This window comes from Phaenicophaeus curvirostris, chromosome 38 (assembly GCF_032191515.1).
Source record: "Phaenicophaeus curvirostris isolate KB17595 chromosome 38, BPBGC_Pcur_1.0, whole genome shotgun sequence".
Classification (NCBI taxonomy): Eukaryota; Metazoa; Chordata; class Aves; order Cuculiformes; family Cuculidae; genus Phaenicophaeus; species Phaenicophaeus curvirostris.
In genome coordinates, this window is record NC_091429.1 from 279,579 (window position 1) to 295,350 (window position 15,772).

General features: G+C 57.1%; 1 protein-coding gene across 2 annotated transcripts; it reads right to left on the minus strand.

Moving 5' to 3' along the window:
- Positions 1–701: 701 nt before the first annotated feature.
- ANKRD33 (ankyrin repeat domain 33) lies at positions 702–4,190 on the minus strand. 2 transcript variants are annotated; one of them, XM_069879479.1, is made up of 5 exons: positions 4,114–4,190; positions 2,919–3,325; positions 2,525–2,654; positions 1,671–1,811; positions 702–1,557 (listed from the first exon to the last, which is right to left on the minus strand). In XM_069879479.1, exons 2-5 carry the CDS (start codon positions 3,219–3,221, stop codon positions 776–778), a joined length of 1,356 nt encoding a protein of 451 aa, XP_069735580.1. In that variant the 5' UTR covers positions 3,222–3,325; positions 4,114–4,190; the 3' UTR covers positions 702–775. The 2 variants fall into 2 exon arrangements, with proteins under 2 accessions (XP_069735580.1, XP_069735579.1); XM_069879478.1 differs by lacking the exon at positions 4,114–4,190 and having other exon boundaries at positions 2,919–3,436.
- Positions 4,191–15,772: the final 11,582 nt, after the last annotated feature.

Consider the following 15,772-nt stretch of genomic DNA (forward strand, 5'->3'; position numbering starts at 1 on the left):
CGAAGGCTGCTCCATGTGCCGCCCGCCCCCGGCTCATCTGCGAGTCCCCGCCAGGAGCTGGCGAAGGAGGGCAGACACGTGCCAGGGAGCCCAACACGAGCCAAGGGCTGGAGAGGAATGGACGGGGAGGTTGTAGATCCTTCCCACCAAGCATCCCTCCTCACCTGCCAGCAGCTTGGCCCGACTGGCCCCTGCACCCTGGAAATGGGGAGCGAGAGGGATGTGGGGGTTTTTGTCCCCCTGAAGAAGGGGGTGGCAAAACGTGCCCTTTGCCATGGGGAAGATGTATTTATTACCTGGATAATTAGTGCCTCAAGCACCTCTTGCTGCCAGTTCCAATCCCCCTGCATGGGAAGCAAACCCACCAGCCCAACAAGCAGCCCTGAGCTTTATTCATTAAATCAATCCTGTTAACATGGAAACTGCTTCCATTTCAGTTTGCATGGTTGTGTTCCACCATGTGCTGCAAGATGCAGACCTCGGGAAGATCAGAGAAAAAAAAAAACAAAACCAAAACTAGAAAAGCCCCTTCTGGCCCAGGTCAGGGTCCCAGCACAACCAGAGCAGTCACGCTCAAGGCAGGAGAGGACAAGGGGCTGGGGCAGGGGTTTGGGGACCCAGGACCACAGGGGCCAGGGCATCTCAGCCAGGTACGTCCACAGTGCCTCCTTCCCTCAGGCATCACCATCCCACCAGGGTAGGAAAACACCCCTGTGCCACGTGAGCAGGTCCAGGGGGACAGCTGGGACCTCGTCCTCACCCTGACATATCTCACTTAACGCGTCTTCCCCTCTTTCTTCTTCTTTTTCTCCTCTTTCTTTGCCTCCTTGGCTGCTTTCTTCTCCTCCTTCAGCTCCTTGTACTTCCACTTCGGTGGCTGCAGGAGGTTCTTGTCCCCCTTGCGCTGCCTCCGCTCCCTCGAGCTGGCAGGCGGGCAGGAGTCTTTGCTCACTCTGATTTTGGGGATGGGGTCTCCGGGGAAGATGCTGTTCCCGCGCCGCAGCCACAGGGGCAGGAAGCTCAGGAGGCCGCGGGCCTGCCGGCGCGAGGGCAGCAGCCGGATCTCCGACGTGGCTTGGCCGTTGCAAGAGGACGCGCCGGTGCTGAGACACGAGGTGGATTCCGCTTCATCATCCGGATCGAGTACGTGGTGCCCAAGGATCTCTGGCACGGAGAGCCGGCGCTTGCCCACCTCGGGAGGGCTGTCGGGGCAAACCGTTTGGCAAGCAGTGGCCACAAAGGGGCTGGCGAGGGAGGTGGTCATCCTCACCATGTGGTCCATCACCCCATCCTCCTCCGGGTCATGGGGGAAGCTGAAGGTGAATAAGGATCGGATCTTCTCCGACAGCCTCTTGCCTGTTGATTTGGGGCTCAGGGCTTTGGCTACCAACTCGGCCAGGGCTGGCCACTCGGGCCGGTACCGGGTGCTGAACTGCTCTGCCCGCGGGCGCCGCAGGAGGCTCCGGATCCTCACCGTTGTCTCAAAGCGGCCGGTGAAAGCTGCCCACTCCCTGGCAGTCTTCCCCTTGATGGGATCCATCGCCTGCAGGTCTGCTCCTAGAGCCACCACGATGCAAAGAGCATCACCACGCTGTCCCACCCCAGAGCGTAGGGTGCAGGAGCAGGGACACAGCCCTTCCCAAAAGGGTCCTGCCCTGGGAGATGCTCACCAGCTAGGAGGAGGGCGGACACGCAGTCCTGCCGCCCCTGCACCGCTGCCTTCATCAGCGCCGTCAGGCCCCGGGGGTCCCGCTTGTCCACCTCGAGCGCAGGGTAGTAGTTGAGGAGGTAGTTGACGATGGTGATGTGTCCTTAACAGCCAGAAAGAAGCTGCGTTAGAGTTTCGACAGTTAACAAAGGAGAACTGCTGATGCCCCGATGGAGAAAAAACATTTCACAAGCACATCTCACGAGGACAAAACTGCAGAAACTTGGAGGGACCAGGACTGAAAGGGTCTGGGCTTGTTTTGGGTTGGGCTTGGCAGCGTAGGGAGCAGCGCTGGCACACCAGCTGCTTCAGCAGAGAACGCAGGAAGGAGGCCAAAAATGCAAAACCCATCCTCAATTCCAGCACAGATAAAATGGGAACATAGGGTGATGCCCACTTTGAGAGCTGCCGCCTCTCCCCTGGGGTTAAAGCAGGGCAGAAGGAGGTGAACTCTCCTTGCTCTAGCAAGGAAAACCATCGTGACTGGAGATTTGGTCCCTACACACGGTGTTTGCCAGCTTGAACCTTGTGTGCAGGTAAATCACTGCAGCTCACGGGGCTTTGCTGGACCAGGTGGGGCAGCTCCAGCTCAGCTCTGCTGCTTGGATGGGATGTGTGGCAAGAGAACAGTGCTGCAGGCATCTCCAGCTTTGCATCCCCTAGCCAGTTTTAAAATGATGCTAAGATGAACTAGAAATTTGGATCGGAGGGTCACACCCCATGGGAGCATCGGCTTTCCCAACAGCTCATTTTGGGCACCACACCGTGTCTCGGGAGGGCTCACAGGGTCTGTCCCACGCCAAGCGTGGTGCCTACCTGCCTGTGCTGCCATCATGAGGGCCGTGTTCCCATCCTTGTCCTGCTGGTTGACGTTTACGTAGGGGCACTTCTGCAGCAGGGGCACGATGTCCACAAAGCCCTTGTAGCAGGCAACCATCAGAGCGTTCTGGAGAGGGAGCACGCTCAGCACCAGGGCCGGCATCGCACCTCCCCGTGGTCCCCCTGATTCTTCCTCCCACCCCAAACTACGCAGGCTCCAGATGTAGCAGAACCTCCTCTGCCCTCCCAAGATCAACCCCCGGAGACCCATCCTGCCCAGGACTCTTCCCTCCTCCTCCTCCACCTGCTTTAGCAGCCACCATCCTTCAGGACGTGCCTGTTCCCAGGGAATCCTCTTTCTGCTCCGCAGGGCGCCCACCCAGCCACTCACCCTCCCGTTGGCGTCCAGCTCCGTGGCCTCGCTCCGGGTCACCCCGTGCTCCAGCCTCTCCTGCACCAGCTTGGCATCGTTCCTGGCACAGCACTGGTAGAGGCTGAGGTCCCCAGCCCCACCAGCCCCCAGGGAGACCTCGTAGCAAGGGTAGACAGAGTCATCAGAGCAGATGCTGACGGTGTCCGAGGACTCCGATTCATCCTTCTCCTCTTCCTCCTCATAGTGCAGCTCCGGGTCGGAGGCATCCAGGCTGGAAGCAGGGGCTGCAGCAGGTTCTCCTCCACCGCAGGCATCTGTCATCCGGCCCAGCCAGGGGGAGCAAGCCCAGCTTGGCCCCGAGCCCCGTCTGGGACCAGGAGCCTCTCCCGGGGGGATGAGGGGGCACCGTGGACTGTTCACTCCCCCTGTGCAGACACAGAGCGGGCATGGGAACCGTGTGAGCTCCAGCATCCTTCATCCCACCAAGAAGCCTCATCCGGCTCCCGGCCTCCAGCACAGCCTGTGGGTCCAGTTCCCATCCTCTGCCCCTCACAAACGCTTCCACCGGGGGCTTGGATGAAGCAAAACCCCAGGGCTCAGCTCCCCCCAGCACCATCTCCAGCATAGAGTGGGGAAATAGAGGGGACAACACGGGAGTTTGAATGGACCACAGTCTAGGCATGGAAACCAGGAGGGTGAGGAGACTGGGAATGTCTCCGGGGTGGCAGGGATGCCAGCAATCAAGCTGCTGTGTCAAGCACCAGCAGGGAAGACCCTCTCCATCCCTTCCCAAGCAACACAGCTGGGGTCTGAGCCCTTCCACGGTGCCCTCCCCTCTTCACTGCTCCACATCAAAGCAGCTGCAAAGACCTTTCCCAGCAGCAGCAGATGAGCAGCGTGCAGAGGGAAGAATTAAATCCGGATTCTTACGCCCAAGCAGCCGGGGAGCAGGTGCCAAAGCAGCTCCCGGCTCCCAAAGAAGCCCCTTACACCACTCAGACCTGCAGCCCTGGTGCAGGAGCTCTGGGGCAAGGACAGCCTGGCAGCACAAACCCAACTGTTTTGCTTCTAAGCAGAAGCCAAACAATAACTGATTGGAGCTGTGAAAGGAAGGAAGACTTTGCAATTCCATTAAACTTTCCCACCCATCTAGGACACCCCAAAGCAGGATTTGAAGCTGAGAGATGCTTTTCTCCCTGTATCCTGGTCTTACCTGGGGATGCTCAGACCTTCCCTGTGGGTCCCTCTTCAGCTGGGCAGCATCACAGCTCCATCTGGGGAAAAAACAACCTTGAGACGGCTGAAACTGCCCCTAGCTTTTGTGGTGGGGAAGGGTTTTCTGCTCCAGGTCTGAGGTGGCCTTTAGGCACCAAAGCCGTGATAACCTGCACGTTGATGTGGGCTCAGCTGGCCAAGATAACTTAATTTAAACTGCTGCTTAAAATGGCTCCATTCATCCTGAGCAGGATCAGAGCTGCTTGGGCAGGATTTAGAATCTTTAGCTGAGGAGCTGCAGGGACTCCTGGGCTGTATTTTTATACCTGTCTCACCTTGGTAAGATGATGCTGCCTGAGCAACCCCCACCAGCTCAGCTAAACCCCTCCACCCCCCATCCAGCTCCCTTCATTGCAGGGGAATTTGCTGATCAGAAGCACCTGGGGAGCTGCTGCTCCATCAAGGACACCAGAACTGTGCAGGTGCATTAAATAAACTTGCAATCCTCCCTCCAGAGATGCCTTGGAGCCGCCCACCCTCCTCCTTCTCTGGGCACCTCGATGCCAAAGCTCAGGGCAGCGTTCACCAAGGAAATACAAATCCTGGTTTCCTGATTTCCACATGAAACCTGGCTGCACCCTTATCTTCATCATGGAATTAATTTTTTTTTTTTTTGCAGTTGGTTGTTTTTTACATGTTTTCCAAAGTACAGGGGCCTGTGGGATCTGGGAAAGTCCCGGGATCAGCTGTTTTCATAGCAAAAAGGCATAGATTTGGTCCCGGAGCAGACTGTGGGAGGCCGCATCCTCCGTTTAAAGCAATCATCAAGGCAGAGTCCCAAAGGTCACTTTGCTTGCATCTGTGAACTTGGAAACATGGAGCAGATGAAGGATCCCAGCTGTTCCCTCTGTGCCTGGCGCATCCTGCTGGGAAACACGAGCTGAGGATCCTGAACACAAGGATCCTGAACACCAGGATCCCGATGCTGAACATGAGGATCACGATGCTGAAGGCTGTGGGGCTGGAGCTGGGCTCTGCGCCTGCAACGTTCTCCCAAACCCTAGTGTCATCCTGGCCGTGTCCGTCCCTGCCAGGGGCCAGGACCTGCTCTGAGCCGCTCGGCACCGTGTGTAGCCGGGCTTCAGCCCCCTCTGAGCCGCTGTGCCTGGGAGAGCCCATGGGGGAACCTCGGCAGCGCTGGCTCCCCTCCTGCAGCACCAAACCCCGACCCTCGCCCCTTGCCTCGGGGCTGAGCCCTCTGCTCCTGCTGCAGCAGCGGGATCGCGGGGCCAGCGCGGTGTCACCCTTCTGTGACACCTCCTGCCCCTCAGCCACCCTCCCACACTGCCTTATCTCGGGAGGGGACTGGGAGCAGATTTAGGGCTTATAGAGTTATCCGGGGAGCTCCGTGCCATAATCTGACGCCTGCCGCGAGCAGCAGGCTCTGAGCCGGTTGCATAAGGGTGAGCGAGGTCTGGGCGGCCGTGGGCTCAACTCACCCTTTTGCTGGTGGTTTTGACACAAGAAGCAGTTATTATTATAAAAAGTGGAGTATTTTTCCCTTCCAACCCAAACGTCTTGGGTGAAGTAGGAGCTGTGCTGAACAGATTCCTCTTCTCCTGGAACCCCCTCTGCGCGCAGGATTTCCCTCTCTCAAAGCGAAGGTCAAGCAGAGCTGCAGCCTGCTCCAAACGGACAAGAGTTTTGACTGTTGTGGAGGTTCATAACAACATTAAAATGAGACCTTGGAAAGTGATAGAATATGCATCAGATTTCTGGGAAAATGGATACACACGCGTGTGAGAAATCTGTTCTGTCCCCAGCTCTGGTTCGGTCGCACGTGATCGATGGGGATGACTCTCTCCCGTTGCCCGGCTCTGGCAAAGGATGCTCGCCTTCCGAAACTCCAAAATGAGTCTTAGAGGGTTTGACTTGCCGGCGTTTTCGGTGTCTCTGGGCGGGGATGGGGCTCTGCTCCAGCCCGGAGCCGGGCAGGCAGGGCTGGCAGCGAGCGAACAGTCCTCGCTGCCGGTTGGTTTTGCAAAGCCAGCGGCTGCCACAAGGGGGCGCCGGAGCCCGCGGAGGAGGCTGAGCCCGCCCGGGAGGGACCGCATCCCGCCGCTCCTCCCTGCCTCCAGCGCATCCCTGTCCTCCCACCGGCTGGGGAGGCTCCTGCGGCTTCCCCGAGGGCAGCGGCGGGTCGGGATGAGGTCTCATCGGGTTTTATTTTTATTATTATGACTTATGTTTCTAAGAAGTTTGGATACAGACGTCACGGCATCCTCCCGAATGTTGTAGCATCCTCCCAGATGTCATAGCATCCTTCCAGATGTCATAGCATCCTCCTAGATGTCATAGCATCCTTCCAGATGTCATAGCATCCTTCCAGACTCGATGGCATCCTTCCAGATGTCATAGCATCCTTCCAGATGTCATAGCATCCTTCCAGACTCGATGGTATCCTTCCAGATGTCATAGCACCCTCCCAGATGTTACAGCATCTTCCCAGATGTGGTGGCATCCACCTCGATGTTGTATCATCCTCCCGGATGTGATGGCATCCTCCCAGATCTCATAGCACCTTCCCAGATGTCATAGCATCCTCCAGATGTGGTGGCATCCTTCCAAACATCATAGCACCCTCCCAGATGTGGTGGCATCCTCTCAGGCTTCGTTGTCTGTACCTGAGCCTCGCTGTCTGGGAACCTGTTAAGGACACCCTGGAGAGAGAGAGAGGGAGGGAACTGCAGCTCAGGGATGAATAACCCAGCCGACACATGGAAATGGTTGCAGGGAGAAGGATGTCCCTGCCCAGAGCACCAGCGCTGGCTGCTTCACTGCAGAGACGCTGTGGAGAGGGTCTGCTCTGGTGGCAGAGCATCACCCGCTCTCCCGGTGAGCTCGCACACACTAAATCACAGCTGACACTCAGGAGCATCCACACAGGGGAGGAAAGGGCTGGAGGACAGCCCTGATCTTTCACCCCTCGCCCATGGTCCAGCAGGGAGCCCCGAGCCTGGTGGTCTGGCCCAGGTCACTCATCCCTCACTGCCCGGTCATCTCCATCACAAAACCAGGGCGCAATAACTCAGCATGGAAGGGAAGTGGAGGGTGTTGATTTAAACCTGCGGTTGGGCTCTCCTAACCCTGGGTCTCCTGGCCGTGGTCAGCGCTGGGTCACGGCCGAGTGCAGCTCCTGCAACACGGTAACGGGCATCGCTGCGCGGCCGCAGCCAGCCCTGCCGCCTCCACTCCGGGATGATGCTCAGGGAAGATGCAGAGCAGCGGGGAAAGGGCTGGATGCCGCCGTGGCCGCGGAGTGTGAGGAGGTGTCTGGTGTGTCACAGCCTTGCTCCCAACCCGGCCGTAAATCAGTAGCCGGTGTCACTGCACGAGATGACGAGGCCAACCCTTCGCAGAGGGCCGGCAGGAGGTGCAAACCTGGGGTCAAGCCGTGATTTATGCCGCTGTGCTTGTGCGAGCACGGCAGTCGTGGCTGTTCCTGGCGCAGCTCCAGCGCACGCAGCAAAATCTGGTGCATGCAGGAGTTCACCGGGGTTTGGTGGAGGCAGGTGGGGGGGTTTATAATATCTGGGAGGGTGACCTCACATCTGGGAGGATGCTATGGTGTCTCGAGAATGCTGTGAGGTCTGGGAGGATGCCACCACATCTGTGAGGATGCTATGACATCTGTGAGGACGCTATGAGGTCTGGGAGGATGCTGTGATGTCAGGGAGGATGCCACCACATCTGGGAGGATGCTGTGTCATCGAGGATGCGGGGCAGGTGCCACGGACACAAAGTGGGATGTGAGGATTCCTGTATCTTGGTGCCAAACCCCATTTTCAACCTTTCCCATCAGCCCCGTGGCTGGAGACCAAACCATCTGCCTTCCCCGCTGCCTGCATCCCTTTTCCTTACCCAGAACACCACGGAGGAGGGATTGCCTCCCTCGGCGGGTGCTGTCCTGCCGAGGAATGTCACTCCCTGCCACCAGCCAGGACAAAGCGATCCCTGCGTCCGTCACACTTGGCGCCCTGGTGAGCTGCTGCCCACGGGGTGGGGGGACAATAACCCCTTGTCTTCTGCTGCCTGGTACCGTGCCAGGACATCCCGAGAGGTGACACGCACTGAGCGGGGCAGGAGCACGCCTGTTCGCTCCAGCACGTGCTCAAAACCAGGGGATTTCACTGGGATTTACCTCGGATACGCACTAAGACTATAAAGCGCCTTATCGGAGGCTGCGGGCGGGCGCTCTGGCAGGGATGTTATCTCCGAGCAGGCAGCGCTGAGGCACGCAGGGTGACAAGGATTGCAAGGAAAAGTTCTCTCAGGCAGTTGAAAACAAACACAAAATACAATGGGAATCAGGATTTCGTCCCCTTATTTAACGCGGGGTTTCTCAAACCCAGTGCCGGCAGAGGAACCTGAAAAGGACTTGGGTTTGTTTGTTAAAAGTGATTCCTTCCTCATTTTTGCTCCCGTGACAGCAGCATCAGGACAAAAGGGGTTTTACGAGGCTTTTGCATCCAAGTTTTGCCATTTGCCTTTGGTTCTGGAAGCCCAGCTTGAGCATAAGGTGACTAACAACCCCAAATCCAATCCAGATTCCAATCCAGCCCCAAATCCAGCCCCTGGATCGCGGGTGTCCATGGGGAGCAGGGTGCAGGACTGGACCCTGGGGACCAGGTTATCAAACCAGCCCTGCGTGGGGTCACCCGTCAGCAAAGCTCATGCAGAAGCTGGTGAGAAGCTCGGCTCCCCAAAACAGCAGCCGAGGCTCCAGCCGCTCCAATTCCCACCCCACCAGCATCCTTTTTAATTTAGGACCTTGGGGTTAAAAAAAATAAATAAATGCCAAGCGAGAGGCTTTTCTGATTAAATTACAGCTGCCCAGAGCCAGAGCCGGAGATCAATTTCAATTTCTCCCTTTTTTTTTTTTTTTTTTCTCCTTTCAGAGGAGAGGGAAGAGCTGGGAACAGCACAGGAGAAGGGGGAGAAAATCAGACTTGCTAATTCCCTGGCTGTAATTATACCTAAAGGGAGACGGTGCTGCGTGAGGTCCCTGGTGTGCGAGGGGTAATTTAGGGTTGCTTTGCGAAGCTTCTATGAAATTTGGAAGGAGAGAGGCTGCCCCCCACCTCGGTAATTGTATTTCTGGTCCCGCAGATGGTGCTGGCTCCGGATCCTTGCTATAAAGAAGATGGATCACAGCGCGTGGAGGGAGGCGAGGGGACGGCATCGCTCTCTCGCCTTCATGATGAGCGTTATCCATCAGACGCTTTACAAGGCAGCAGGAGCTGGGACAATAAGGAATTGCCCGGCAGGTAAAGGCCACCGCGTCCAGTGCCCGGTGTCCCTGTCCCCAGCCAGGGTCTCTGCCTCCACACAGTATTTTTTTCAGCCCATCTTCTTGGTTGTTGTCAGACCCTTCAGCCTTCCCACATCTCCAGAACGGCAGCTCTTAACCAGGAGCCCAGATCCAGGCCAGGGGGATGGAGCCGCGTGGTGGCCACGTCATCACTCGTCTCTCTGCACAAGCAGGGAGATGCCCAGTGCTCCCCGGATATTATCATGGAATCCTGGAATGGTTTGGGTAGGAAGGGACCTCACAGCCCATCCAGTCCCACCCCTGCCATGGGCAGGGACACCTCCCACTGGATCAGGGGCTCCAAGCCCCATCCAACCTGGCCTTGAACCCCTCCAGGGATGGGGCAGCCACCCCTGCTCTGGGCAGCCTGGGCCAGGGTCTTCTCACTCTCACAGGAGAACATTTCTTCCTAAGATCTCGTCTCAATTTCCCCTCTTTCAGCTCAAAACTGTTCCCCTCATCCTGTCCCTGCCCTCCCTGAGCAGGAGCCCCTCCCCAGCTTTCCTGCAGCCCCTTTCAGCGCTGGAAGGTGCCCTAAGGTCTCCCCAGACCCTTTTCTCCAGGCTGAACAACCCCAGCTCTCCCAGCCTGTCCTCGTTTGGGAGGTTCTCCAGCACAAGGTATTCAGGAAAACTCTTGAAATCCTGATCATGGAAGACCCATTATGTCACGTGTGTCTGTCCAGGGGCTGAGGAAGAGCTTGACCATCAGGGCTGCAAAGGAAAGCCTGGAAATGAGCCCGAGCCCAGCAGGACGCTCCCCTGAGCTGATGGGGACAGGGAATGAAGGAATTGGTATTTTTAATTGTGTGCAGCAGGGAAAGCGACTGCGTCGTTTGCAAGTATTTCCCCATGGTTGTAAAATGATGTTTCTTGAGTGTCTCTCCGGGTGTCTCCCAGCAGCACGAGCGAGCACAGACAAGCTCACAGACCCATCCTCTTCCTCATGCCGGGTCCCTCCCCACCTAATGCAGCTGCTGCTCAAGGAGGGGATTTCAAGCAGCTCCGTGTGATCCTCAGCTGGGGGAAAAGCAGCTCCTGGGGCAGAGGAAACCACCTCAAAACCTCCCCCACCACCCCAGCCCTCTGCAAGGTCTCCTGGTTTTGGAGCCCAGGGAGAAACAGGGGCCAGAGGAAACCTAATAACCACCCCGGGCGGCCGAGAGCGCAGAGCTAAAAGAGGAGCCGGGTTCCCGGCTATGTAAATAAACGTCAAGTTATCTGATCATGCAGCCAATAAATAGAAACAGGAGAGAGCGGTGATGGGAGCTGCATCTGCCTGGAGCGTCGCTGCGTGGATGAGAAGGGTGGGATGCCCAGGACCTGGGATGCTCCGGAGGAACCGAGGATGGAATCGGGTGGGTGATTTACAAGATGTGACAAAGTCAGCTGAAAATGATGGATAGGAGGTGGGGAACGCCGCTCCCCAGCTGGGCTCCGCTGGTGCTAGTGGAGAGGAGAGGACGTCCCCAGCTATTTATCATCTCTCCCCAGGCCCCTCCAGGACCGAGAACCCTCAGTGTCCAGCACACGCTGGGTGGGTTAACTCTTTCCGAGGATGCCTGGGGGTAAGACGCTGCTGCCTGTATCCTGGTTACCGCAGGAGGAGATGTTGATTCTTTGCTTCTCTGTTTTTGCCCCAAAGCACCCACGGATGGGTGGGCTCCTGCTGCTCCAGAGGAGAGCTGGGCGGGTCGGTTCCTGGATGGAAAACTGGGTTCCTGGATGGAAAAGATGGTCTTACCCTTTCTCCATGGCTTTTAGAGCTTGGGGTGATGCAGGGGGAGCGCTGGCAGGGAGGAGGGGCAGCACCAGGCAGGCTGAGGGCAGCAGCTCATCACAGGAATGAGGACGATGAACCCCAGCACGGGGAGGGGAAGGACAACAGAAAACTTTGAATGGCAGCTGAAGCCCCAGGGAACCCTCTTGGACCCCAGGCGTTGCTGATCCCTCCCACAGCCTCTCGGCCAGCGCTGCCTTATTAGATTTGGCAAAATATTAGGGGAGTGTTTGGAAGGTTAATTAACACAAGGCACGGCGGCGTTGTAACCCAGCGTCGCCAGTGGGTTAGCCCACGGCCAGCTGAGTTCGGGCTGTCGAGCTGAAATAAAACCTGCCTCAGCATCATGTGCTCAGGACCACCCGGCGCCTTTTACCGCCGTGAGGTCTGGGCAGGATTAGACCTGGCACGGTCCAGCCCTTCCCACCGCTGACTGTGCAGCGTCAGAGCGTGCGAGCAACCCTCAGAGCATCCCCGATGCGACCATTCCCAGTTATCCTGGCCTCGTGGGTCCCAGGACCTGCTTCATCAGTGGGAGAACTGAGGAGTGAGGCTGTGAGGGGAGCTGGGCTGGGGCTCTGCCCACACTTCACACATTCCTGCTGCTCAGTAGCAAGGAGCAGCCTCAGCCCCTGGCCTGGGAGCTCTTCTTGACTCAGGTGAGCCCCAAGTGATGGGGAAGCACCATCCCTGGCGTTGTTCAAGGCCAGGTTGGATGGGACTTTGAGCAACCAGACCCCATGGGAGGTGTCCCTGCACCTGGCAGAGAGTGGAACTGGATGGGCTTTGAGATCCCTTCCAACCCAAACCGTCCTATGATCCTCCAAGCCCCATCCAGCCTGGCCTTGAACCCCTCCAGGGATGGGGCAGCCACCCCTGCTCTGGGCAGCCTGGGCCAGGGCCTCCCCACCCTCACAGCAAAACATTTCTCCCTAAGATCTCACCTCAATCTCCTCTCTTCCAGCTCAAAACCGTTCCCCTTTGCTCTCTCCCTGCCCTCTCTGACCAAGAGCCCCTCCCCAGCTTTCCCGCAGCCCCTCTCAGTGCTGGAAGCTGCTCCGAGTCTCCCCAGAGCCCCCTCTTTCCCCTGGGTGTCAGGGTGCAGCCCCACAGCCCGTAACCCGATGCTCCCATTCCTGTCATGTTTTACATGGCCGGGCATGTGGTTGTATTTTGTTTTGCCAACCTTTGCTTTCCCCAAAGGAGGGAATGAAAGGGCCAGTGTGCCGCCAATTTATTGTGCCTCCCGAGAGCCCCTTGGCTGCCAAAAAAGCAGATGCCTTCTGCTTAATCTGGCCTGTTGCTATGTAAACCTCCTTCCCGCTTTGATGTCCTCTATAAATACTCCATGTGTTTCCAATAAACTGGCATTTTTATCACTGGAGCTGTTAAAGGCAGATCTGTGTCAGATTTGTCCCTGGGCTCGACCGGAGCTTCGCTGGGGATAACCTCCCTGCCCTCGTAAAGGGGCTTATTGTATCTGGGAACGATGGGGGGACGATGCCGCCACGGGGATGGCATCTCTCAGGTCCAACATGATGCTCCCAGGCGAAGGGGATGGTCCCTGAGGGTTGATCCCCATCCCCTGGGGCTGAACCCTGCACTGGGACCACTGTGACTCCAGGGACACTCAAGGCTTTGCTGATCCCCCCGGGCTGGTCTCTCCAGAAGTGCCGCTCGCCCATTTCTTCGCCTCTCACAGGCAAACAGGAATCTCAAGCTCCTTGGAGGTGGTCTCAGGCATCTCATTTTCCCTCCCCAGCCCCCAGTTTCGTAGCTTACGTGCTGCAACAGCCAGAGGGTGTGTGGGGAACGCAACCCAGAAGCAGGGACCTCCCTTCTTTCCGTTAATATGATTTCACAGTGACGTTAGGAGGAAACCCACCTCACCTGCTCACCAACACCTTCTTCATCTCCCTGTCATTCCCCCTTGCCCTTTCACCAATATAAATCTCTCTGATTATCGTTGTCACCCAAAGAGGGAGCACAAAGCTCCCCAGGCTGGGGTCACCTCCTCGCTCGTGGTCACGGGTCAGGCTGTGTCCCCTCCAGCGGGTTCTGCTGCTGCCGGTGATGCTGGCAGCACAAGAGGCTTTGGGGAGCTCAACCCTGAGGGGAGACCCCTGGGGGACCCAGGTTGTGGCTGGAGCATCAGCCTTGCTCCTCTCTCTGCAGGAGGAGATGCAGAAGGGTGAATAAGTCCCCGCATCCTGGGATGTTTTGGGGATGTTTGTGGTTTGGTGCATTAACAGCCTGGGACAGACCTGAGCTGGATGTGTGTGGTGCTTTCAAAGGGTGTTGGAACTGGATGATCTTTAAGGTTGCTTCCAACCCAACCCATTCTATGATTCTATGATTCTACGTTTCTGTGATTCTATGACTGAAGGTCTGGCTGTGCTCCTGCAGCTCCAGCATCTCCATCCAGATGCCCCACCACACACGGAGGGCTTGGACCATGCTCTGGGCACGACCAGCATGAAGCTGAGCTCCGCATCAAAGTCCAGTGGCAGCTGGGGCTGGGCAACCAGCATCTCTGCCCCATCGGGAAACTGGGGGAGGGGTTGTTGTGGGTTTGTTTTTTTTTTTTAATCCCTATTTTGGTCTGAAATGCAGTGTCAGGAGCCCGGCTGATATATGTTGCAAAAGAAGAGGTCGGCAGCACTGGTATTCTTTATTTTGACAGGGCAATGAAAGTGTTATGTAGTCGTGACGCCTCCCTGCTGCTCCACCCCCCTCCGCCTTTATCAACCTGAAAGAGCCCAGGATCCTATTTATAACCTAACCTGAATTGTGCGATGCATGGGGAAGGGGCCACAAAGAGCAGTGATTTATGAATGCAGGAAAAAAAAACAATGCAGACCCTCCACGCTCTCCTCGGTCTGGAGGGGATAGTCCTTCATCCAGCCCCAGCGTCGTGGGGAGGAACCCAAGGGGGGGTTCGAAACCTCCCTGCTTGGTTTGCACAAGGTGAAAGCAGCCCCTGTGCTCGGTTTTGGTGGTGAGATAGGAAAATAGAGCTGGAATCTATCATGGAACCTGATTCCTCCTCCAGGCACTCGATGCCCCCTCCCCAGGCGCTACAGCTGCTCTACAGACTGAGCGATGCGCCCTGTCCCGTTAGCTCCACGAGTGATTTGTGTTGAACATCCCAAGGGTGTTTGTACCCCAGGTTACCTCCTCGTGCTCTTCTGCAACGCTCCTCACCTCAAGAGGTCCAAGAGCTTCTTTCTACAATTCTTTAATAGGTTTTAAATTAATTACTTGGATAAAAAGCGCTTTCTGCTCGCGTGTCAGGAGCCCTGACAGATTGCAAAGCCCCTCGTTACGGCACGGGGGGAAGGGGAGGGATGACAGGGAAGCTTGTCTCTCCAAGGTCAAACCACTTCCATTCCTCACCCTCACGTTTCTAACAACGTTGTCAATGAACGCCGGCAACGGCAGCTTCGGGGGGAAGGAGATGCCATCAAGCTTGGCTCCATGCACATGAGCATCCACGACAGCATCTTGGGCACGGGTCTGGGGGGCTGAGGACTTCCCTGGCCCTTAAATGCCCGACAGCCGCCCTCATCAAGGGCAATTAAGGCTTTTGATATCTCTTGATGGCTGTGAGTAGTCAAGAGGAGAGCACCCACACTGTCCCTGGTTGTGCTGGGTCTGCTGGTCCCTCTCTCCCCTTCTCCAGCGCTCTGCTGGCATTTCTCCTTTTCCACCTCTTTTTCAGATTGAAACTGGGGAGCAGCCAGGGCAGGGATGGTGACGCCGGAGCCCCTTGCACGTGTATCAGGTTATTGCTGATGACATCTGAATTTGGCATTTGGAATACCTCCCTTCTGGGCCGTGACACGTTGATGGCTGAAGGAACCCAGCAGCGGGTTGACTTTCCCTGCCTAATTACTGCCAGATTGCTCAGCCCCCTCCACGCTCTCCAGGGACGCGGCTGCACGCGTGGGGAACCGGGCAGGGGCAGGTCGGGCTGCCCAGGCTCTCCTGGGCTTGGGGAAACTCACTCTCATCCCGGCTTCACCGACACCAGGCTCTGCTGAGAGACACATTGCACCAGAATTAATTTATTAGCAATTTCCAGTGCAAGCGTGTCTGGAAGTTGAGCCGGGCAGTACTGTTTCATTGAGGATGGGATGCGCCACTGGCTGGTGGAGATCTCCTCCATCTCCCCATCTCTGGCCCATCAGCTGGGGGTTGATGTGCTGGGTGCCGCCGTCCGCTGGTGTCGGTCCACAAATTCCCTGCTCCCGGCACCTCCCCTGTGCTGCCGTTTCACGCGGAAGAGCTTAACGAGGGTGTTTCTTCTATCTTAACTAATTTATTCTCATATACATGGAGGTCAAACAGGGTGCAGGGCACTGCAAGCAGAGTGAGAAAAGCTCTTGACAACGGAGATCTTGCTCTGCTTTCCATCAAGCGTCAGCCCCGCTGCCATCAGCGTTTTCCTTTGGTGTCGGAGCCGCGGGCTGGGGACGTGGCACCTCCTTGCTGCTGGTGTGGATTC

Bases quoted from the DNA above. Each gene is read 5' to 3' on its own strand.
- ANKRD33 (XM_069879478.1), bottom strand. From the start codon at position 3,371: ATGCTGGAGCTCACACGGTTCCCATGCCCGCTCTGTGTCTGCACAGGG. The intron at 2,655-2,918 runs GTGAGTGGCTGG...CTCCCTCTCCAG, and splicing joins AGCTGGACGCCAACGGGAGG to AACGCTCTGATGGTTGCCTG. The intron at 1,558-1,670 runs GTGAGCATCTCC...TGGTGGCTCTAG, and splicing joins GTCCGCCCTCCTCCTAGCTG to GAGCAGACCTGCAGGCGATG.